Here is a 21,145-nt window from a genome sequence, read left to right as displayed (position 1 = left end):
AACAGACTAGGAGTGTGTCTGTGTGTGTGAGTGTGTGAGCTCCACCTCCTCAGCAGATTACAGCCTGTCCTCTATTCTATAAGAGGAAAGATGAAGCTCCAGCCTGTGGACACCTGTATTCACCTTTATGTCTGCTGCAGAATCACTAAACAGACGGGCCAATATGTGACACATGCACACCAAGCCCAAAGGAAAGTGCCAGACGAGATGAATAGTTTGAATTGAATTTGTAGGTGCAGATAAAACAGAAATTTGTATGTAACTGGATGGCTGTGAGCAGAATCCATCTGAGCGACCTCCATAGACTGCATAGATGCTGTACCTCGCTTCCCCTCGCTGTGGAGTGTGTGTGTGTCTGTGTGTCTGAGTGTTATGAGCACTCTCCATCAACTTCTTCATCGTGCTTTGTTACATAAGTCCTAATTTCTGCCTGCTCACCAGCGAGCGCCTTTCATCTCTCACAAAAGGCACCTAGCTGATGAGTGTTTGTGGGGGTGGGGTGATGGGAGGCAAAGGTCAAAGCCACTCAGACATTCCGAGTGAAAATGTGGTTATGAAAGTCTCTTCATATTCCGTGAAACGAACAGAGGATGCGGTGCCGTGTTGGTCGTGCAGCCGTGTTCTTACCCCAGCAACTACTCACGTTATCATCCCATCATCACAGAACTCTGACTCCTGGTATCACTCCTCTCACTCCTCTCACTCCTTTGATTGCACTCTGCACAGTTGTGTATACAAATTGGTCGGCTTGTTTTCTGCAACTCTCTCTTCTTTTGTCTTTTCGAAGCGTTTCATCTCTGTGTGAGCTCAGTAAATGCCGGGGGCTGTCATTACTGTCACCGCCCTGCTGTATGTGCCTCCACACACTGAGTGACCTCACACACCTCGTTTGAAGTACAAAGAGAAAATGGGAAAACTCAGTGGACACAGTCAGTGAAAAGCATGATGGCAAACAAATGTATCATTTTTATTAATACTTTGATTTGATTTGATTTGATACCTCAGATGAATTCATGTGTAACATATGAATATTAAGAATCCTTGATCGAGTGTTTAGTAGTAGTGAATATAAACAAATCTCAGCTGTACCAAACCTTTGTTGAGACCGATTTGTGTGTGTTGAGAAGCTGCACAGCGGTGGGTGTGTGTGTGTGTGTGTGTGTGTGTGTGTGTGTGTGTGTGTGTGTGTGTGTGTGTGTGTGTGTGTGTGTGCGCTTGTGTCTGCTTCATCAGTATTCACTGTATTTCTTCATGCAGATGAGTTTATTTTTGTGTGTGTGTGTGTCACTGTACTGCATTACTTCATTAAGAATAGACAATATCATTTACGTAATAGATATCCCTAAATTATATTATGTCCAGTTATATTGACTGGATATTTAATATTCAGTGTAATATGTCTAAAGCCCTATGACTAAACAGGCTGACATGTTTTTTGTAATCATAGACTTTATTTTAAGACAATGGCTACTGGTCATCTGGAGAGAATGTGTGTTTACATGAGCATGACTGGGAGGCTGTGGTTCTCACACACATCACGGCTCTGGAAACCGTCAGCCATGTCACCGAGCATCACGACTAACGAGGTGTGTGTGTGTGTGTGTGTGTGTGTGTGTGTGTGTGTGTGTGTGTGTGTGTGTGTGTGTGTGTGTGTGTGTGTGTGTGTGTGTGTGTGTGTGTGTGTGTGTGTGTGTGTGTGTGTGTGTGTGTGTGTGTGTGTGTGTGTGTGTGTGTGTGTGTGTGAAGGAGCAGCTGCAGAGACTTCACTTCTTTACAATTACAGCAAATATCAGCTGCTGTTTTTAACCACTGTGTGGTTTTAATCAAAAATCACTCGAGAGACAAACGCTCACTCACACTGGAATCATTAATGTCCACAGCCAGAGACACTTAGTGATGAAGACACATGTGGAGACTTTTATCCAGATTATTTAACAAACCACTTAACTTGGTCTCACTGTTTCTGCAGCATTTAACAACACATCTGTCATCCACTTTCTCTCACTCCACCCAAATGTCTGTCTCTGTCTCTCTCACACACACACACACACATACTTCCCGACACAAAATTGTTGTCTCTAGCTTTGCCTCACATTCCTCAGAGCAGCTCACAGGCTGATTTGGATACAGAGTCGGATTGTTTTTAAGTTATTTCCTTTATTTCCCTTTATTAAGATAATAACAATGTTTACAGTCCACTGTTCTCATTTAATAGAATCAGAGGTCCCACGATAGAATATGAAGGTGTAATTTGGTGCATATCCAAATCAATTTCAGGGTTTCCTATGACAGATTCTTTCTTTGTTTCTCTCTTCAGGCCAGTATGTTGATAGGAAAAAAGAAACTAAATTAAAGAGAAACTCAATTAAAGTGTATTATTTCCCTATATTTTATTCTTAGATGGTGAGATTTCCCCATCTCTGATTTCACTTACAGTATATTGCAAATATCAGTATCGCAGGACGGTGTTTCACAGCGTTTCTCTCAGTGTTCCTCGCCTGCAGCTCTGCAGAGCATCAATCAGGGAGGGAGAGCCGGGCCCTCCGAGGCTCCTTGAGGACATTCGCTCAGACTCATCACTCAGAATCAGTTTCACTTAGTTTTTGTTGTTGTTTGTAGTCATACTTGTTTGGCCTTTATAGTTTTCTGGTCTGATTATGGCGTTTACATGATGTTCGCTCAGACCAATTTATTGAGCGCAGTTGAAGTTTTAACGACTCCCCCAGCAGGCACCATTACCCTCTGCTCATTAGAGAAGGTTAGACTTAGAACAGCTAAACACACTTCCTTCCTCACACAGTGTGTTGAATAACAACATTACAGCCCTGATGAACTGATGGTTGAACTGATGGTCCAAAGCTTTCACTTTCTCTGTCCGTCTGTCTGTCTGTCTGTCTGTCTGTCTGTCTGTCTGTCTGTCTGTCTGTCTGTCTGCCTGCCTGTCTGTCTGTCTGTCTGTCTGTCTGTCTGTCTGTCTGTCTGTCTGTCTGTCACTATCTCGCTCTCTCTCTCTCTCTCTCTCTCTCTCTCTCTCAAAACCTTTAGTAGCAAAATATCAACATGCCTGTCACAGGTTTTTGATTTGCACAGAAAACGTGAAAAAGGTGAAAATAATTCCTTTGTGAAATATCTTTGGAACAACAGAAAATACATCTCGCCCAGATAATATTGATCAAAAGCTCGACTTTGACATATTACACAATTCGTCACCCTGACATTTTCGTACCACCACACTCTGAAACATTGGGAGGAGAAATCATTTGCTTCTGAAGAAACAGGAACAGAGCAGCTGAATTTGACTTTTTAATATGGCCCTCATGGACCAAAGACAAATTCTGCCTGCATTCCTTTGAGCATAATTCTGTGGAGTATTTAATGCCGAGGCAGCGAGCGCAGGAATGTATTACCTCCTCTGTCACCTGGCCATGTATTTGGCTTCCTGTGCACTTGGCCAAACATCCTACTTGGAGTCTTGAATAAAACATGAACCCAGTCCAGTTTCCTCAGCCAGGGAGAACATTACATTTCTTTGGACGCCGGTATTTATCTGCTCTGAGTCCTGCTGGTCTAACAGGCTCATTCTGGGCTCTATTATAGCAGATTGCACCATATGAGCTCGTGGGTTCGGGTTCGTAGAATGCCGGCGGCCTGCTGTGGTGGAGGCTTTGCTACAGAAAGGATGATAACATTCTGCTTCCATGAGTTTTCACAATACAGCCACGGCTCTAATCTACCTGCCTCTAATGAAATGATTTCAATGCCACAACATTATTTACATTTTATCATTTGGAATCGGTGTCCACTGAAGGGCGAGTTAATCAAGTTATGCTTCAGAGGTCTGAGCCTTGATTGACTGTGCACACATAAAAGGCTTGGCTGTCTTCACCCGCGGCACGATAAGAGTGTTTGTAATTAGACAGGAGAGATTTGTAATGCAGAAGCTGCTACACAGGATGGATTGCTGTGAAAGAGGTCAGAGTGTTGAGAGAAAACAGGAGCGGCAGAGAGGGAGAGAGGCTCCATAAGACTCCACTGTGGCTGCAGAACCAGACCAGCAAGGTTCAGTGTGCAGGAATTATATAGAAACTCACAAGAATTTCACCTCTTGCCAAAAAAGAAGTTAAGTCAATGTTATTTGTATAGCCCAATATCATAAACAATGTCTCAAAGGGCTTTACAGACCCACATCAGGAAAATTCCCGACCCAGCCCAAAGCTCTCTAGGAAGACAGGGAAAAACTCCAGAGAAAACCTTTATGTGTAAGGAGGGAAAATGAAGAAACCTTGGGGGAGACAATTCCAAGAGAGATTCCCACTCCAGGAATGGCTGAGTGTGCAAAAGGAACCTCCAGTGGGAATATACAGAGGTACGAAAAAAGGCATACAAGGCAATACAGACAAAATGTCTTGCATTAGGAAATAACATGCAAGACAGAGACAAGGGAGAGCGAGACAAGCAGAGAGAGGGAGAGAGAGATAAGTAGATAAGAAAAGGACTTATTAAAGTGCAATGAAATCCCTTCATTATAGACAGTAGCATATCAAGTTGCACAGTTTAATCAGTCACATATGGAGAGAAGCAGAGAGGAACGCTGCCAGATCATCTCAGATCTATAAAGTGAAGGTCAACCGCCATAACTCCTCACGTCCGTCACATTTTATGACGCTTTATTTGGCAACTAATCTGAAACAATTTAATTGCTAAGGTCAGTAACACAAACACCAATATGTCCTTTCATTAACTCCAGACTCATGCAGCTGCAGCTGTCAAACAGGGATTTATGGAATTCAAGGACAGCAATAGTGTGTATTGTATAACTGCAGGGCAACACCTGGTGTAAACAGAATCATTAGGCTGCTGTGTCCGACACATTGTGCTTCTGGAGAAACTGCAATTAACTGAGTTTTGCTATTCGGACCATGAATCTGCTCCACGGCTCGGCCTGGTCCCAGTTGTGGCTTTAGCAGCTGGTGGGGCTTTTAGACGCCCTGGGGGACGTTTCCTGGCTGCCCAGCCGGAGCTGGTTGGTCTCTTCTGCACAGATGTGGAGCACTCAGATAAGATGAGCCCACTGTGGCTCCCCCTGCTGCTGTTTTTAATGAGAAAGCCAGACTGAACAGGCTGTCACATTAGCTGACAGACAAGTGATGGAGACAAAAGGTTAAATTGTGCATCAGGCCAGAAATGCATCATAATAGCACTAGTGAACACACACACACACACACACACAGTTATTGGCTGGATTTGTCAGAAGAACCAACACAGACACAGGGAATCAGCTTTTCAAAATATGTATTTAATTAATAGAGCAGGAAAAACATGATTTATACACAACAAATCCACTAATGACAAAGGATAAAAGCCGCGCACACACACACACACTCACACACACGCACACACACACACACACAGGATACACTGAATGGAAGCACCAATTACCAGGAACAGCTCAACAGAAACCTTGAACAAAAAGCAACATGAGCAACGATGTTTACCAGAACAAAAGAGTAAACAGGAAGGAAAATAGCTAATACACAAGTGAACCGACTCAACAGGAAACAGGTAAACAAACTCTGCATGGACAGAAGCCAGCTATTACCGGTCAGGATAGTGAACCTTAACAGAGCCAGAACCAGAGTCTGGACCCACAGACGGTCGGCAGAGGCTGAGGGGTGAAGGGGACTAAAATAAGGAAGGAACAACCTTTTCCCCTGAAGGACTGAAGCTGAAATGTTGGTGTTTGTAGTAAAGTTTAAGATGAAAGTAAAACCTGATCACCCTATAACCTTTGATTACCCAAGATGCTGCTCACTCTCTCTCTCTCTCTCTCTCATTCTCTCTCTCACTCTCACTCTCTCGCCCTTTCTCTCTCTTTCTCTCCCTCTCTCACTCTCTCTCTCCTACTCCCTATCTCTCTCCCTCTCTCTCACTCTCTCTCTCTCCCTCCCTCTCCCTCTCTCTTTCTTTTTCTCTCTCCCTCCCTCTCTCTCCCTCCCTTGCTCTCTCTCACTCTCTCTCTATCCCTCCCTCTCCCTCTCCCTCTCTCTTTCTTTTTCTCTCTCCCTCCCTCCCTCTCTCTCCCTCCCTCGCTCTCTCTCTCTCTCTCTCTCTCTCTCTCTCTCTCTCTCTCTCTCTCTCTCTCTCCCCCTGACGCCTGGCTGTTCAAGTAAACCAAATGTAAAAAAAAAAGTCAACAACATCACATGAAGAACTTTTTTGAATCCAGTCACACGACTTTTACATTTCAGAATAAAAGATGCAGCCTCACCACACTCCAGCTTGAGGCCATTTTAATACTCTGTGAATGTGAATGATTCATATTCAGACCTGATAGCTCCACATAGATCTGCAGTACGTTAGCTGGGTGAATTTCACATCTTTTATTTATGTGCAGCTCCTCGCGTGTGACCGTGGCTGTGAAATGCTAATCGCGTGGCTTTGTTGTGTCCATGCATCATTCTCCTCCGTGTGTGTGTGTGTCCAGCTGACTGGGGCTCAGCAACACGTCAGGAAATGTTCACAGAATAGCTCAAGTGGTGGAAAGATTTTGATCCAAGAACTGCAGAGGATCATGGGAATGAGAGTGGTCACCAATAAGTACCACAGGGGACACAGCAGGGGACACAGCAGGGACACAGCAGGGACACACACTCAAATGACACACAGCAGACTTTACTTACACTCAAAAGCTACAAAACAACTCGATGATTCACCACAATCCTACACTGCATATGGTATTTAGGAAATGATTGTTCTTTCTAATACTTATTAGTTGGATTCATCGTCTTCGACAACTCACATGTCACACACCTCATGATCGAGTCACTCAACTGACCGACACGTTCGTCACCCGATGTCACTCAAACATCACACAACTGAACAATAACCTCACACACATTCTGAACACTAACGGTCAACACACACATTTTAACCTGCGGTGGTCCATATAAGTTAATATTGACAAAAGTAAATCTGTCCCTTAGTCTCTATTTCATGTCTCATTATTCAAAATGACCTCTGGCTCCAGGTGACGGCGGTGAATTCCCCTGCTGAAGCACCGTGTCGCCTCCTTAATTACAGAGCTGCTGAGGGAAAAGGTCTCATTTATCAGCAACAAGTCAGGAAACCGATGGCGAGTGATTCAGTGGTCGGGTGCGGGTGGATGGGCGTTGTGCTGAGGGGGGCCTTGTGCTGAGGGGGGCCTTGTGCTGAGGGGGGGCCTTGTGCTGGGGGGGGCCTTGTGCTGAGGGGGGGCCTTGTGCTGAGGAGAGGCGTGTCGTGTGAGCGGTCAGGGGCGTGGCTGCGGCTGCTCATCTGTGCTGAATAAACGCTCATTAAGAACACGACTCGGCTGCTTGAGCTCATAAAGGCCGTTTGTTATGTTGTGATGTCGCTGCAGAAGTTAAGCCAATGACGAAGATGATGATGATGAGTGCATTGTGTTTATTACAGACTGGCACTTCTCCTGTTTTGCTCCTTTTTAACCGTCATTGCTTTTATCTCAAACGTCTGAACTGTCGACACATATTTTCTTTGCCCTTCGCTCTTATTAATCGTCTGAGTGCCACAGTCGCTCTCAAATTCTTCCTCCTCCTCCTCCTCCTCCTCCTCCTCACATTGCCAGATTTTATGTTCAGACCTTGGCCTTGGTTTGGCCCTGGTTGTTGTATTTTCTGTTGGAAGTGCACTTTCTTTACTGTCTCATTACCTGAGCTTGTTCCTTGTCTCCTGCTTCACCAGGCATGGCTGACTGAGATCCATGAGTACGCCCAACAGGATGTGGTCCTCATGCTGCTGGGAAACAAGGCAAGGCATTGTGGGAAATATATCTGACTGTATGCAGAAACAATCGAGCAACATATCCTCTAGATACACACATACAACAAACACTAGGATGTAACCAAAGAAACACAAACACGTTCACACAAGCTGATCTTCCAAACTGGATCTGCAGCAGATAAGCACACACACACACACACACACACACACACACACACACACACGTCTAAGAACATCTGCTAACACGCTCATCTTGTCGGTCACACACCTTTTTGTGTGTTACATTTACATTTGTTGCTCTCAGCAGATGACAGATGTCTCCATCTGAGAGCTCCATCTACATTCAGACCCTCTCGCCCCATGTCAGCTCCTAATTGGAATTGTCAGAGTCAATATTGGCTCATTAACCGCACACACACACACACACACACACACGCACACACACGCGTCACGTGTTCAGAGCTGCACACACATACCCATACATTATGCAGATATAAAGAGAGGAGATAGTTCCCCCACAGCGTCAAACTGTCACATCATTTTAAGTGCAAGCGGAAGTGGCGCCTGAATAAGTGAGCAGGCTGATGATCAAACACACACACCCTCACACGCTCACACACACGCACAAGGATCTCCACACGCTTTCCCGCCTGTCAAACTGTAAATCATGCTCCACATAAAATGGAGCAGTGAAATCCAAACATTAGCTCATCACTGCTGATTGCTGAGCAGTCAGACGCAGTGTAATCAAAGTGCTGAGTGTTTGCAAATCAAAAGACTCGCACCTATGTTTACTTTGCATGAAATATAGAAATGTAACAAACCTTCTGATTGTGACATCTGATTTAGTGGCTTGTTTGGAGCTTTTGAATGTAATTTGTTTCCTTTTGTTATTTAATCAACAGCGGTGTTTTTCTTCTTACTTTATTGCCTGTAGATGTGTGTATTTATCATCCATAAATCGGAAAATTAGACATCCTAGATATTTCCCCACAGTATTGAAGTTGCCTGTTCTAGTTTTCATTCCAATGCAGATGAATACACCCCTGCAAATAGATTAGTAGAAGAGTCTATGTAAGTGAGTCAAATACAGAGGCGTATAGGTGCAGGATCTTTGCCTTACACACATACTGCTCGTCTGTGACTCCACCACACGAGCGTGAGTAGATCTCTAAACACTCTAAACGTGACGCTTTCAAGTGTGACCTTCCTGTCTCAACAGGCCGACGCCACACATGACAGAGTGGTGAAGAGAGAAGATGGGGAGAGACTTGCCAAGGTGAACATCTGAGTGTTTTGGACAACACAGACAGGATTTTAGTGCAGACTGTTTTATATTCTTCGGGCTCTGTGATGATGTTCAGTGCCGCGTCGAAAACAAAGGCAGACATATTTTCCCTGCAGCTTCACAGCTTGGCACTGCCAGCAAGCAGCCCACAGCCCTGCGATTTCCTGCAGAAGTGGGATCTGTAAAGTGCCACTTAGAAACTTAAGACTGAGGCAGAAAAGAAAAGGCACATCAGTTACCATCAGTGTGGGCTGAGACAAATCCCCCTGCAGTGTAAAAGCTCAGAGGCCATTTATCACATCTGAGGCAGGCTGGTCCAAAATAAACACGACTGATCAAAGGTCTCGTCTGTCCTTTGATAAACTTGTCGTCTTGCTGCTTTCCCTGGAAACGTTTCATCTCTGCAGAGCATCACAGAGGCAAAACGCATGATGAAAGCTGTTTGTCACTGACATCTTTGGGGTTTAGAGATTGAGATACACCTGCATTAAACTGTCCTTGTGTGGCATCGTGCAGGAATTTGGAGTCCCCTTCATGGAGACGAGTGCCAGGTCAGGTCTCAATGTGGAGCTGGCGTTCACTGCTGCGGCCAAGTGAGTACCTGCGAGTGGCTCTGTGGAACTGCTGTTCATCTTCTCTCACCTTTGTGTCACTGCTGACATTCACCACAGCTAGTGCACAAACAATGAATCAATGAATCGATTTCTAACAACTCTGTACCAGCAACAAGCCAACAAGCATGAGAATCATAGAAAAAGCTCTCAATCACACCTTTAGATGATGATTTGCTGATCTAGATCTGACATGCATGTTTGTCTCACTTTGGTCATTATGCAAATGAAAGATGTAACAAATAAAAAGTAGATTTTATAAAGCATATAAGACAGCAGAGCGGCTTCATATGTTTCTCTGAGGATGCAGGAGCAGCGACTCTATGTCCTGCCGGCTTATGTGTCATCAGATGAAGTCCATTTTGTAAGCGGGGGAGCAGATGCAGATGCCGGCGAGTAAGATCGATGGCCGACGACGGTCAAGAGCCCTCGCTGCTCTCCTGCAGTGAGACTGACGGCTGTAATCTGCTCATCTATGACTCCTCTCTCTGCGTGTAAATTCATGCATGTGGTGCTCCTGGAGGAACATTCATCATCTCAAGTTTGCTTCTTGTTTTTGTAATTTCCTCCTGTCTCAGGGAGCTGAAGCACAGATCGATGAAGGATCCCATTGAGAAGTTTATGCTCCAGGACTATGTGAAGAAGGAGATGAAGAGCACTGGATGCTGCAGGTCTTAAAAGTCTCCACCAGTTACTGTGTGTGTGTGTGTGTGTGAGTGCGTCACTCATCTTCATACAGTCCGCGTTCCATTCCTTTTCCGTGTCGCGTCTGCGTGGGACCCGAGCCAAACAGAAACAGGAGTCAGCTTCAGCGAGGTATCTGTCCTTCCTCTCCTCCACTGTGACGCTCTGTTTCATTGTGTTGGTTCACCTTGTGTGTGTCACTCTTCCTCACTGAGCCTCCTGCTCCTCCTCCTCCTCCTGCAGCTGTGAATGTACCCCCAGGTCTGCAAAAGACTCATTAAAGGAGTTAAATAGTTCTGATTATCCTTCAGTCAGACTAAGTTATGGTGTTAATGGATCTTTCCTTCCCTCACGTCTCTGTGTTCTCCTGTCGACCCGTCAGAGCGCCCCTGACTCCTCACAGGCTCCTTTGCATTTGTACGTGGGGTTTTGATTATTGCGGAACAATGTAACTATACCGTGTTATTATTGCAGATTATTGAAGAATTACAGAATTAATGTCTTTGGAGATCTTCTACTCCTTAATCTACTTAGAATGTTGATGTTTGTCATTTGTTTCAAACGTGTTGAGCTGAATGTATTGTGGCGTGTCCATGGTTCAGTGTTCATGTCACTGGGTCCATACAGACACGAGCCTGCTGATGATGCTGGATTGGAGTTCAGTGCCAAAGACAAATTAGATACAAAATAACTATCAGGAATATTTTTCAGGGTAAAGCAGTGCACTTAGTGTCAATCCTAAATATATTTTTTAGATGATCCACTCTGACTAACGCAGCTCTAATACAGCATCGCTTCTGGGCTCTACAACTTGTTTTGAAAATGTTTGTATGTCATTTAAAAATTGCTGTTGTTGAATATGTATGTAACTTTGTCACAGTGTAACATGGTGTAAATACTGCATGTAACAGAGTGATTCAATACACAACATGCTTTGTTTTTGTTTGTTTAATAGCCATTAAGATGGTAGATTACATTTAATATGAATTAATAAGCTGCCTCCCTTCATTCCAGTTATTTTTGCATTTTTGCTTTCCATATTTGGAGTTTATAAAGGGACATACAGTGTCACGATTTCTCAAAAGTGTCTTTTATCCAGTATTTGTTTGTGTGTTGTTGACATTTTTGAGCTTGTTCCTCATTAATCAAACAGTAACTGGCCGATGCTTTGATGATGTCATCTGGATCATCTTGGCTTCTCTCAAACTCAACCCTGTATTTCACTGTGCAGCATTTACACTGTAATACTTTACCAACTTGATGTTCCAAGTAATGTATCCTTTTATATGTTTTGTTTTCATCTTACTTCTTCTCAGTGTGTTCATCTTTTCTTGTAACTGCAAGTTAACTACAATAAAGAACTGAATGTAATATGACCCCGCGGCCATTGTTTTGTAAAACTAGAGAAAACTTGAAAAGCCCATATCTTGGACAAGGAAGGAGCGAGAGAGCTAAAGTTTCAGACACAGCATCCAGGCTGCAATGGCATGAATTTGTGTGAATTTGGGACAAATTGGGGAATACTGACCCCTGCTTTAAGATAGAAAAACATTCTGTCGCGTTCTTCCTGTCTCTCTGTAATCATGATGCAACACATAGGAGGCGATGAAAATTGGCCCTAATGGCACATAAACATGTATGTCTACGCTGAACAGCCACAGTACAGAGGGACACAGTTTTTTTGCAGCATTGTGTAGCTCGGTCTGTAGACTGTCACTCATAGTCAGCTAGAGGCGGGACTTTAAAAAAAAGATGCTTAATGGCTGATTTTCTTCCCACTTGAGAAAACAGGAGCATTACAGTATATTAATACATTATGAATGTGTGAACCGTGCACAGGCATCTAAACTGAATACATCATCCAACTTCAACAGGAGAGGGGATGTGCTGAAATTTCTCTCCTTTGCCTTTGTCTCCCTCTGGTGGAAACATAATGAAATGACAGGAAGGTAAATTGGATTTACAGTTTTAATGCAGCAAATAATTCAATGTAATAAATGTACATCACAAAGAAATGAAGCTGTTTACATTCAATTATTTCGATGTGAATACAAATAAACAAATGTTCTTATTGCAGCTGCAGTAGTTTGCATGACACAAAAAGCTACATACATCAATTTAGATAGTTACAAAATAAATACATAATTAAATATCAGCGCACATAGTAGTAATTGATGCATCAATGATGTGAATACACTCAGTATCAATCTTCTTCATGTCTTCAGAAATGAACTGGAATGTGCATATAGCCACCTGATCTCGGATACACCTGCCAAGTGGTGTGTGTGTGTGTGTGTGTGTGCGTGCGTGCGTACGTGCGTGCGTGCGTGCGTGCGTGCGTGCGTGCGTGCGTGCGTGCGTGCGTGCGTGCGTGCGTGCGTGTGTGTGTGTGCGCGTGCATGCCTGTGTGTAAATTAGAGTGGACTGACTTTTGACTTGACTTACTGAGAACGAGTCTCCTTCAGGGTTTCAATGTCATCTTCATCTGTGAGCAGCAACGATTGATCCCAAAACACAAGACACAGACTGTACATACACACACCTGCACATGTAGGTCACTGACTGACCTCTTTCAAGTAAGTATGTCACATCACACGTAGGACAGGATGAGTTATGGCAACAACCATGAGCACGAGGAGCCATTCTGACTCTGTAATGTCTCTGAGGTTTCACAGCAGTGGAGATGTCAGGGAGAGAAACCAAAGTTCTCTCGCCTCAGGATCCATTTCTGCTTAACTGCATATTCATTAAAAGGCTCCTTGTATGAGATGTTGTTGATGTTCCTCCTCTACTCCTACTCCTGCTTCTGCTCCTTATTTTCCACCAGGAGTTCTTCAACAACACTGATTTCTTCACGGCTTGTGTTTAAAGTAGGCCTCCACTACAGGAAGAAGGGAAACATCTTAAATGGAGAGCATGAAGACAATCAAGCAGAAGTGAAGCCGTCCACCTCACCTGCATACTCCTGAGGCAGCATTGGCCGGTTGATAACGGTTTGAAACACAGCCATCCAGTCTTTCCGCTCCTCTTCAGTCTCGCAGGCAAGGAGGAACTTCCTGTCTGGGGTCACTATGGTGATGCCAAACTGCCAATGGCCGCCCTGAATGGAGGCGGGGAGGCCAGGAAGCGCCGTGTAGCTGTTCTCCATGCTGCCAATAAACACCTCGCCTCGGGCATAGGCATCCTGGAAGCAGAGGAGGTGTGTGAAGAGTGTGCGCGTGAGAAGAGTGTGTGGACTATCGTGGGTCATTGTTTCATTACATTTGGAAAGAAAACTGCTGAGGATTCTTTCTAATGTCATTTTTGGCACTCGGAGGTTCAATAAAAAAACAAAATTACACCAAATCGATCTGGATTCATAGCAAGAGGAAAAGTAAGATTTGTTGTTTTTGTTTTGGCTGAACTGTGCCGTTAAGTCCAATGTCCACTCAGAAACACAGCAGAGATCAGGAGCAGCGTCCTCATGATGCCAGTACCAGTGGATCTTTGAAGTACATGAGTCTCCTCTCGTCCATGGTGAACCATCTCTTCTTGAAGCCTTCTGTGTGCTGCAGGAGACAAACACACACGTGACACAAACATGAATACCTCAGCTGCTGCGTCCTGCATGAGGCTGCCAGGCTCTAGATGTCACAGTGAACCCTTAAAGGTTTCTGCCATACAGGCCTCAGGTGGTACAGTAACAGAGGAGTGTGTGTGTCACCTTTGGACCGGTCTTTTCCATGTAGCCCTCCTTCATGTAGTTCCTAGTTAGCTTTGGCACCAACTACAACAAAGAGCAAACACACTGATTGATTACTGTGTGTGTGTGTGTGTGTGTGTGTGTGTGTGTGTGTGTGTGTGTGTGTGTGTGTGTGTGTGTGTGTGTGTGTGTGTGTGTGTGTGTGTGTGTGTGTGTGTGTGTGTCTCACCTCAGTGTGCTGGGCCCCGGGATAAGCCACCTGCAGGTAGTGAAATCTGGCCGCTCTGATGGCGTTGAACCAGTCCACCATTTCCTGTGCGACACGGGAGGAAACACACATCAGTTGTTTGTCACGTCATGATGTCATTCCATCACAGAGGCTAGCTTTGATTAGTGTATGACAATGGGTCAGGTTGGGTTGTACAGATATGACACATGGCTCCATTAGAGGGACATATGCTCCTCAAACTGTCTGACTGCTCTTCTTCCTGTCTGACCGCTCTTTTTCCTCTCTGATTGCTCCTCTTCCTCTCTGATGACTCCTCACCTTTCCATCCTCGTGGTAGATGAAGATGTTCCTGGTGCTGTTGTCCTTCAGGTAGGTGACCTGCAGGCCGTGGGCCTTTCCCACTTTGTTGGGCTGGAAAGTTGCATTGATGGTTTGGATCTTCATCACTGCTTTGGGCTCTCTGGCCTGAAGAGGAAGAGGAAGAGGAATATTGCAGAGCATCTGTTCTCTTTACCTTCTACTTTCCTCACTTCTGAGAATATTAAAATGGGATTTAAACACTCACATCATGCTTGTTGAAGTATTTTATAACGCCTTCACGCTCCGACAGAATAAATTTCCGGCTGAGGTACTGCCCGTTGTCTCTGCCTCGTTTCCATAGAAACCCCTCTCTGTAGCCTACAGGGTCCCATTCCAGAGACACAGAGGGGGAGAGAGAACAAGACACCAACATTTACCCAAAAAAACATTAACACACTACATGACACACAAACCTATGGAGACGGTGTGTGTGTGTGTGTGTGTGTGTGTGTGTGTGTGTGTGTGTGTGTGTGTGAGCAGTGAAATTGCGACACTTCATTTTTACCGAAATGTCAAATTATTGACATTGAAGTAGTTGGCAAATTTAGAGCGAGCCAATCGTCTGCCGCCTGCTTTCCTGCTTTCATTTCCTCCCATTTTGATTTTATCATTATTTCCCAACAGTCTGAAGGTAAAACTATTTTCCTCACAGCCTGCCACGCCTCATGTATCCACTGTAGGGCGCTGTAGCAACCTCACACTCCTGTGGTGTAATATGACAACACATCCATCCCCGGATGAAAGAACCTGGTTCAAATCTTGGTGGGAGTAAACTGGTTTACCCAAACAATTATGTATCATGTCATCTTTCTAGGGTGAGTTAATTTTATTATATTTTTGATTTGTTTTCATTTTCAATTGTTTGGTTCAGATAGTTTCAAATTTGGTGTAAGTGACTTAATTAGTTTAATAAAATACAGCATTACTATTTCTAAATATGTAGTAATATAACATCAGGATGGATCTCTCTCTCTCTCTCTCTCTCTCTCTCTCTCTTTCTCTCTCTCTCTCTCCCTCCCTCCCCCATCTCAAGTAAATCATCAATGATGTTCAACCATTGCGACCCAAAGTCAAAGCACGGCTGCTCCACCAGAGAAGTCTTCATTTACAACAATAAATATCAAGTACTTGCAGCCATCTTAGACTGCAGTTGTCTAGATCCCAATCTGATATTTCTACAGAAAACTTGCACACAAACGAGGCCATTCATCCTCCGTGACTCAGACCCGGAGCCACATGCTGCTGACCCTCTGCATAACACAGGAGGCCATTGAGTGAGGCGGAGGGGGACAGAGGCAGACACAGAGAGAGACGGCTTGACGGTCATGAGACGCTGATAACACACAGCTTTATCTGCTCTACCTGTGGCATTTTGTTGACTGTTTGCATGCACATCATTTATCACACGCCCCCGAGTGTGATGTTGATCCAAAGAGCGGCTGTTTTAGATTTATTTACATACTAAATTAAGATCATTTGTCTCCCCAGAGGGAGTTGGCCTGCAGAAAGCAACTGATTCCCCAGACTGCTTTTGCTCTGCTTCAGTCTGAAACAAATTGACTGTGATACTGGCTGCTGCTGCTCACTCAGCTCTTTAAAACCCTCATTGTTACTCCAAGTTTTAAAGAAAGTAATTTATCTACTGATTTCTATATGAATTAAAAGCCATCATTTGAAAATCTTAGTGGTGCACAGTGACTACATAAAACAGCTGATGCTTACCTTTAACCCTGTGCTTTAACCTCAGCATGGCCAAGTCAAAAGGGAAGCGTGACCAAGTTCCATCTGTTGTGGAGTCGCACAGGTCGTCTGATTTTGTATATTATCTCATTTAACATTACAACAAGGGCATTAACCAACCCCTTTGTGAAAGGCATGGGGCACATGATTCAGCATGAAACTTGATGAGGATGGTTGTGATCACATGTTTGGCAGAGTGAGGCAGAGACAGAGGCAAGTGGGAAGGAGTAGAACACAAAACGGGGACACGAGCTGAAGGAGACCAGCAGCAGCCAGGCAGCTCTCCTCTCCCTGGTGACCGGCCCTCATTGTCTCACCAGCATAAGTCAGGCTGACGCACTATCTGGCAACAGGCAGCCTGACTGGACAACTAACTGGCTTGAGTGATGTAATGGCGCATCCTGGGCTATTAGTGTCTTTCATGTCTCTGTCATGGAATTAACAGAGCAAATAACACAACAGCCTGCACCCAACAACACACAGCAAGGGTTTTCATCAAAGCTCCACTCTAAATTAATGGGAGTTAATTTTACAGTTTGTTAAAAGGTGAGACACTTTAAGTGGAGTCAGCATAGTGCCAGAGCAGGACGCCATTCTTTCTCTGTTATCTTGGATCTGATCAGCCGTCCCGTCCGAGAATGTCGGTAATGACAAATGGATGATGTTGTTTCCCTGCTGAGCATTCATTGATTCAGTGCTGAATAGCTGCTGTGACTGACACTCAAACAATGAGTCACTGAGTGAGCACGTATATTGCATTTGCGTTAGTGTGTATGAATAACTGTATGTTTCAGTCTCACCTGCTGAGTAGGGCTCCTGTCTCTCCACACACGCAAACTCGTTCCTCTCGTACCGGGCTCGGATCCATTGTTCCCTCAGGAGCCTGCAGAACAGTTGGTGTTCGACATTGTTGTTGGGGATTGATGTTTACTGTTTCATCTCTGCACGCAAATATTACTCAGCTCATTCTCAGGTCAGAACACAAAACTCAGAATATGGATCAAATTCATGTTTAACTTCAACCACACGTTTGCTCTCTTGTACTGCAGGATACTGATAATCCTCTGCACTTCTATTTTTACAGCTCCCACTTCCCTTATGTCTTTCTTATCTGTTTCTCTTCACTCCGTCCCCACAGTAGCTGTCCTGCTTAAAGTCATCTTAGAAAGTTTCATGGTTTTCAGGTCATTTTTTTGTAAGTTGGAACACTCTGGAGGCCTTTGACAGGTCCCTCATAGAGCCCTGTGCTAAAAGCTGAAATAAAGGCGCAATATGTACCTTATCTATTGACATGGCAATAATAAATTAAACTGTAATACATCTCAGTACTATTCCATAAATGTTGTACTTTTTGTCAAGCCATTATTTTCTAATGCCCTTTATTAATCCACTTTGCTGCTGTAACACTGTCAACTTCCCCATTGCGGGACGAATAAAGAAATATTATTATTATTTTTGATACAAATACGATCACTGTGTCTGAAATAGTCCAGAGAATGTGTGCAGCTTTTATTGTGGCGGGGCATAACATCTGTCTTTTTGCTGTTGTAGTAAAAGTGACCTCGTTCACATGTAAATGACCTGTAAGTGATGCTTTTATGTCAGATCAGCACATCACATCTCCAATCCTGTTCTCTACAGCCTGACTGCTCAGATTGAGTGTCTCTGCCCTCATAACTGCACTGCAGGTCCACTCTAGGAGTACCTTGACAGCTCAGTGGTTTCCTGTGACAGTTATATCACTGGTTGGTAAACCCGCAGCCAGCACTGTCACTTCCTGTTCAAACTAAAGGAAAGCTTATCATCGTTACTTTTAACTCAGGCACAGTGGTCGAACTTCAATGTGCAAGCAGTAATGATAGAACATTGACATAACAGCGCAGCATAACTTTACTAACTCCTTAATAACTTTATCCTGGTTTACTGAGGTAACACCATCTGATTGCTCATGGTGTTCAGCACTGACATATGAGTGTAATTCTTGTGTGTCCACATACTTCTGACCATGTAGTGGGAGTATCAGAATGTGTTTGCAGTGATGCTAATCAGTGCCACAGTCACTTCCTTGTTACTGTCATTTTCTGCTTTTAGACATTTTATTTGAGCAAATTGCACCAAACTGCCTGAGCTACAGCTGCTTTCTCCAAAATCTCACACCACTGTTAGCACAGGAAACCAGCAACCCTGTTACACTTTGCCCGACATGAGCCAGCAGCATGCATTAACATCAGTACTGACAGTATTTACTAAGTGGACATGTGACTTACGTGCAGTCTCTGTGTGTGGGCCGGTAGTAGAACGCAGGGACCATCTGCTCATATTTGGCCTTGGCAGCATTGTTGCCCATGGACTCCAGAAACTGAGAGGGGGGGAAAGGGAGAGAGAGATAGACAGACAGTAGGAGGGGGGGGGGGGGGGGGGGGGGGGGGGGGGGGGAGGGAGAGAGACTATATTTGGACCTGCTGGATCTGATCTACGGAAACAAACCATATTGTATTCTTGCTATTTGCTCATTCTTTCTGTTTTCGATCATCCAATCCATCCGCTCTTTGACGATTGAGCACAAACACACAGGAAATCTCACCTCTGCCTCCTTGGCGCTCCAAGCATCCAGCAGGATAGACTTGACTTTGCTGATCTGAGGAATGTTTCTGTGGAGGCCTGAGCAGCTCTGGCACACGAACACACCCAGGGTGTAAGACGCCCATTCTGGGTCTGTACGGAAACACACACACACACGCTTGTAAGAACTGCACACAGAAACACACCTGAGCCTTAAATATCCATGAACACCCTGAACCTTTTCACAAATTCGCCCTGTTAGATGCTGATCGCTCGGCTGTATTTGAAGCAGGCGACCAAATGTGGTTGACGTGTTATCATTTCCCCCTAAGGTGTTGCTGCTTCATGACTTATGTTCTGAATAATCACACATGCATATCTATTGCTGCTTTCCAGAAATGGCTGAGTGATGGTGACTGAGGGAGAGGAGACTATGCAGTGTCTGTCCTTCAGCTCCTGTGGGGGACTTATATAGGACAGAGACACAGACAGCTAGCTCTCTTTTGCAGAACTGAATGTCACGACATGAAACGCTGTAAAATGTGAGAGAAGAGACTGAAAAGTATTCAAATGTTGTGTCCTAAATAAAGAACATCATCTGAAACATGATTGCTTTATGGTTATATGTCTCCTGTCCTCTCGCAGCTTTCAGTCCCTTGTCCTCCACACTCATGCCCCCCGTCCTCCACACTCTTGTCCCTCGTCCTCCACACTCATGTGCTTCGTCCTCCACACTCCTGTCCAGGATGAGGGAGTGGAAGGCGTTCACACAGTTTCACAACAAAGCTGCCACATGTTTGCTGTCACCATAGAGGACACACAGCTGGGGAGTAAATAAGAGCACCAGAGGCTGAACAGTGACTCAGTTATTACAGCCTACATGTGATGAGGAGGCAGGATTGATGCTGCAGTGGACACAGTGTGAAGTCTTTTTGCCTCCTTCTCACTCACACACACACACATTGTAATGACTGCATTGCAAAATTGAACCAAAACCACATCCATAACTTCTTACTGTTCATAGTCACAACCCAGTCAGTGCCCTGAAGACACTTTGATGGATCTGAAAGGGACTGAAACCAATGTGATAGCAGCGTCCATCCTGTGTCTATAAGCTCGTCCCCTGCACGTCTCACATTGGACTTCCTCTCACAGTGACTCATAACTTATAAAGATTCAGGCTTCATTGAGGCTGAGGGTGTGTGTTCATCTGTGTGTGTGCTTTCAAAGGGAACCAAATGAAATGAATCTATATTTGTCAGATCAATCAACCAGATAAAGACACATTCGAGATTTTGCCCCAGCTAATAAAATCTCATTTTTGACCTGAATATTGTGCCTTCAAACTAAATATAGAACTTTATAAAGCAGCATTGTTACATTTCCCTTCCTTTATCTCTGTGTTGCTACATTAATTTGGGATGTTTTTTATAGAAAAATACTTTACTTAGGCTGCCAATTAGAATCCCTGTGAAAGGACTCACACAAAACAAGAGGGGCAGATTTACACACGCACACACACACACGCGCGCGCCCTCACACACACACACACGCACACACACACACACACACACACTACCTGCAGCCCCGCAGTCTACGCACTGGCCGTTCCCGGGTCTCTCCAGCAGCTGTTCGACGCGCTGTCGGTTCTTCTCTGGATCCATAAGTTAGAGGGAGAAAGGAACCTGCTGCTCCGAGTCCTCCTAGTGCACCGAGTGCTCACACAACATCACACAGTCCCATCGACCCGGAGGAGCGAGGCTTGTAGGAGCGCGTCGGGGCGGAGAAGCAAGTGGACGAGGTCCGACTGATGTAAACATACACACACAATACAATATAGAGATATAGATACAATAACCTCAATAGCTCTCTCACACACACTCCCTCCTTCTCTCACACACTTTCATTCCCCTCTCTCTCTCAATCACGCACACACTCTCCCTCCCGTCTCTTTCTCTCACACACTCCCTCCCCTCTCTGTGAATACACGGACTCCCTGATGCCGTCTATTCTGCGCATGTGTGAGCTGTATACAGGCAGGTTGAGCCTTTAGTAAACCGTTTCCATGGTTCAGGTGGCGGCAGTGAATCAACAACTAAACTATAACTAACATTCTAAACTACTTTGTATTAACCTGCACAGTAAACCATAACAGTCACCCCAACCCTGGGAGTGTTTTTATGTCATACTGTTTAGAGAAACTGTCCTTT

At 44.6% G+C, this 21,145-nt stretch overlaps 2 protein-coding genes across 2 annotated transcripts in view; one reads left to right on the top strand and one right to left on the bottom strand.

Annotated features, from left to right (window-relative positions):
* Nucleotides 1-11,818, top strand: part of LOC142992554 (ras-related protein Rab-26-like) — a 32,577-nt gene extending 20,759 nt beyond the window's left edge. Inside the window, exons 6-9 of the mRNA XM_076143031.1 lie at nt 7,741-7,806; nt 9,002-9,058; nt 9,584-9,660; nt 10,257-11,818. Of these exons, the coding sequence (XP_075999146.1) occupies nt 7,741-7,806; nt 9,002-9,058; nt 9,584-9,660; nt 10,257-10,356 (300 nt within the window). The 3' untranslated portion in view covers nt 10,357-11,818. The remainder of the gene's footprint in view (nt 1-7,740; nt 7,807-9,001; nt 9,059-9,583; nt 9,661-10,256) is intronic.
* A 523-nt stretch (nt 11,819-12,341) lies between these two features.
* On the bottom strand, nt 12,342-20,902 carry LOC142992757 (arf-GAP with dual PH domain-containing protein 1-like). The gene is made up of 11 exons (XM_076143296.1): nt 20,515-20,902; nt 18,958-19,088; nt 18,641-18,732; nt 17,174-17,256; nt 14,839-14,951; nt 14,592-14,738; nt 14,274-14,357; nt 14,066-14,128; nt 13,839-13,910; nt 13,318-13,546; nt 12,342-13,243 (listed from the first exon to the last, which is right to left on the bottom strand). Exons 1-11 carry the CDS (start codon nt 20,597-20,599, stop codon nt 13,215-13,217), a joined length of 1,128 nt encoding a protein of 375 aa, XP_075999411.1. The 5' UTR covers nt 20,600-20,902; the 3' UTR covers nt 12,342-13,214.
* Between the last annotated feature and the right edge of the window lie 243 nt (nt 20,903-21,145).

The sequence above is a fragment of the Genypterus blacodes genome, unplaced genomic scaffold (genome assembly GCF_046128005.1).
Source record: "Genypterus blacodes isolate CSIRO-AG114 ecotype Tasmania unplaced genomic scaffold, CSIRO-AGI_Gbla_v1 ptg000022l_1, whole genome shotgun sequence".
In the NCBI taxonomy this organism is placed as follows: Eukaryota; Metazoa; Chordata; class Actinopteri; order Ophidiiformes; family Ophidiidae; genus Genypterus; species Genypterus blacodes.
Note: the sequence above shows the minus strand (reverse complement) of the source record. Positions and strands in the feature narration are given on the sequence as shown.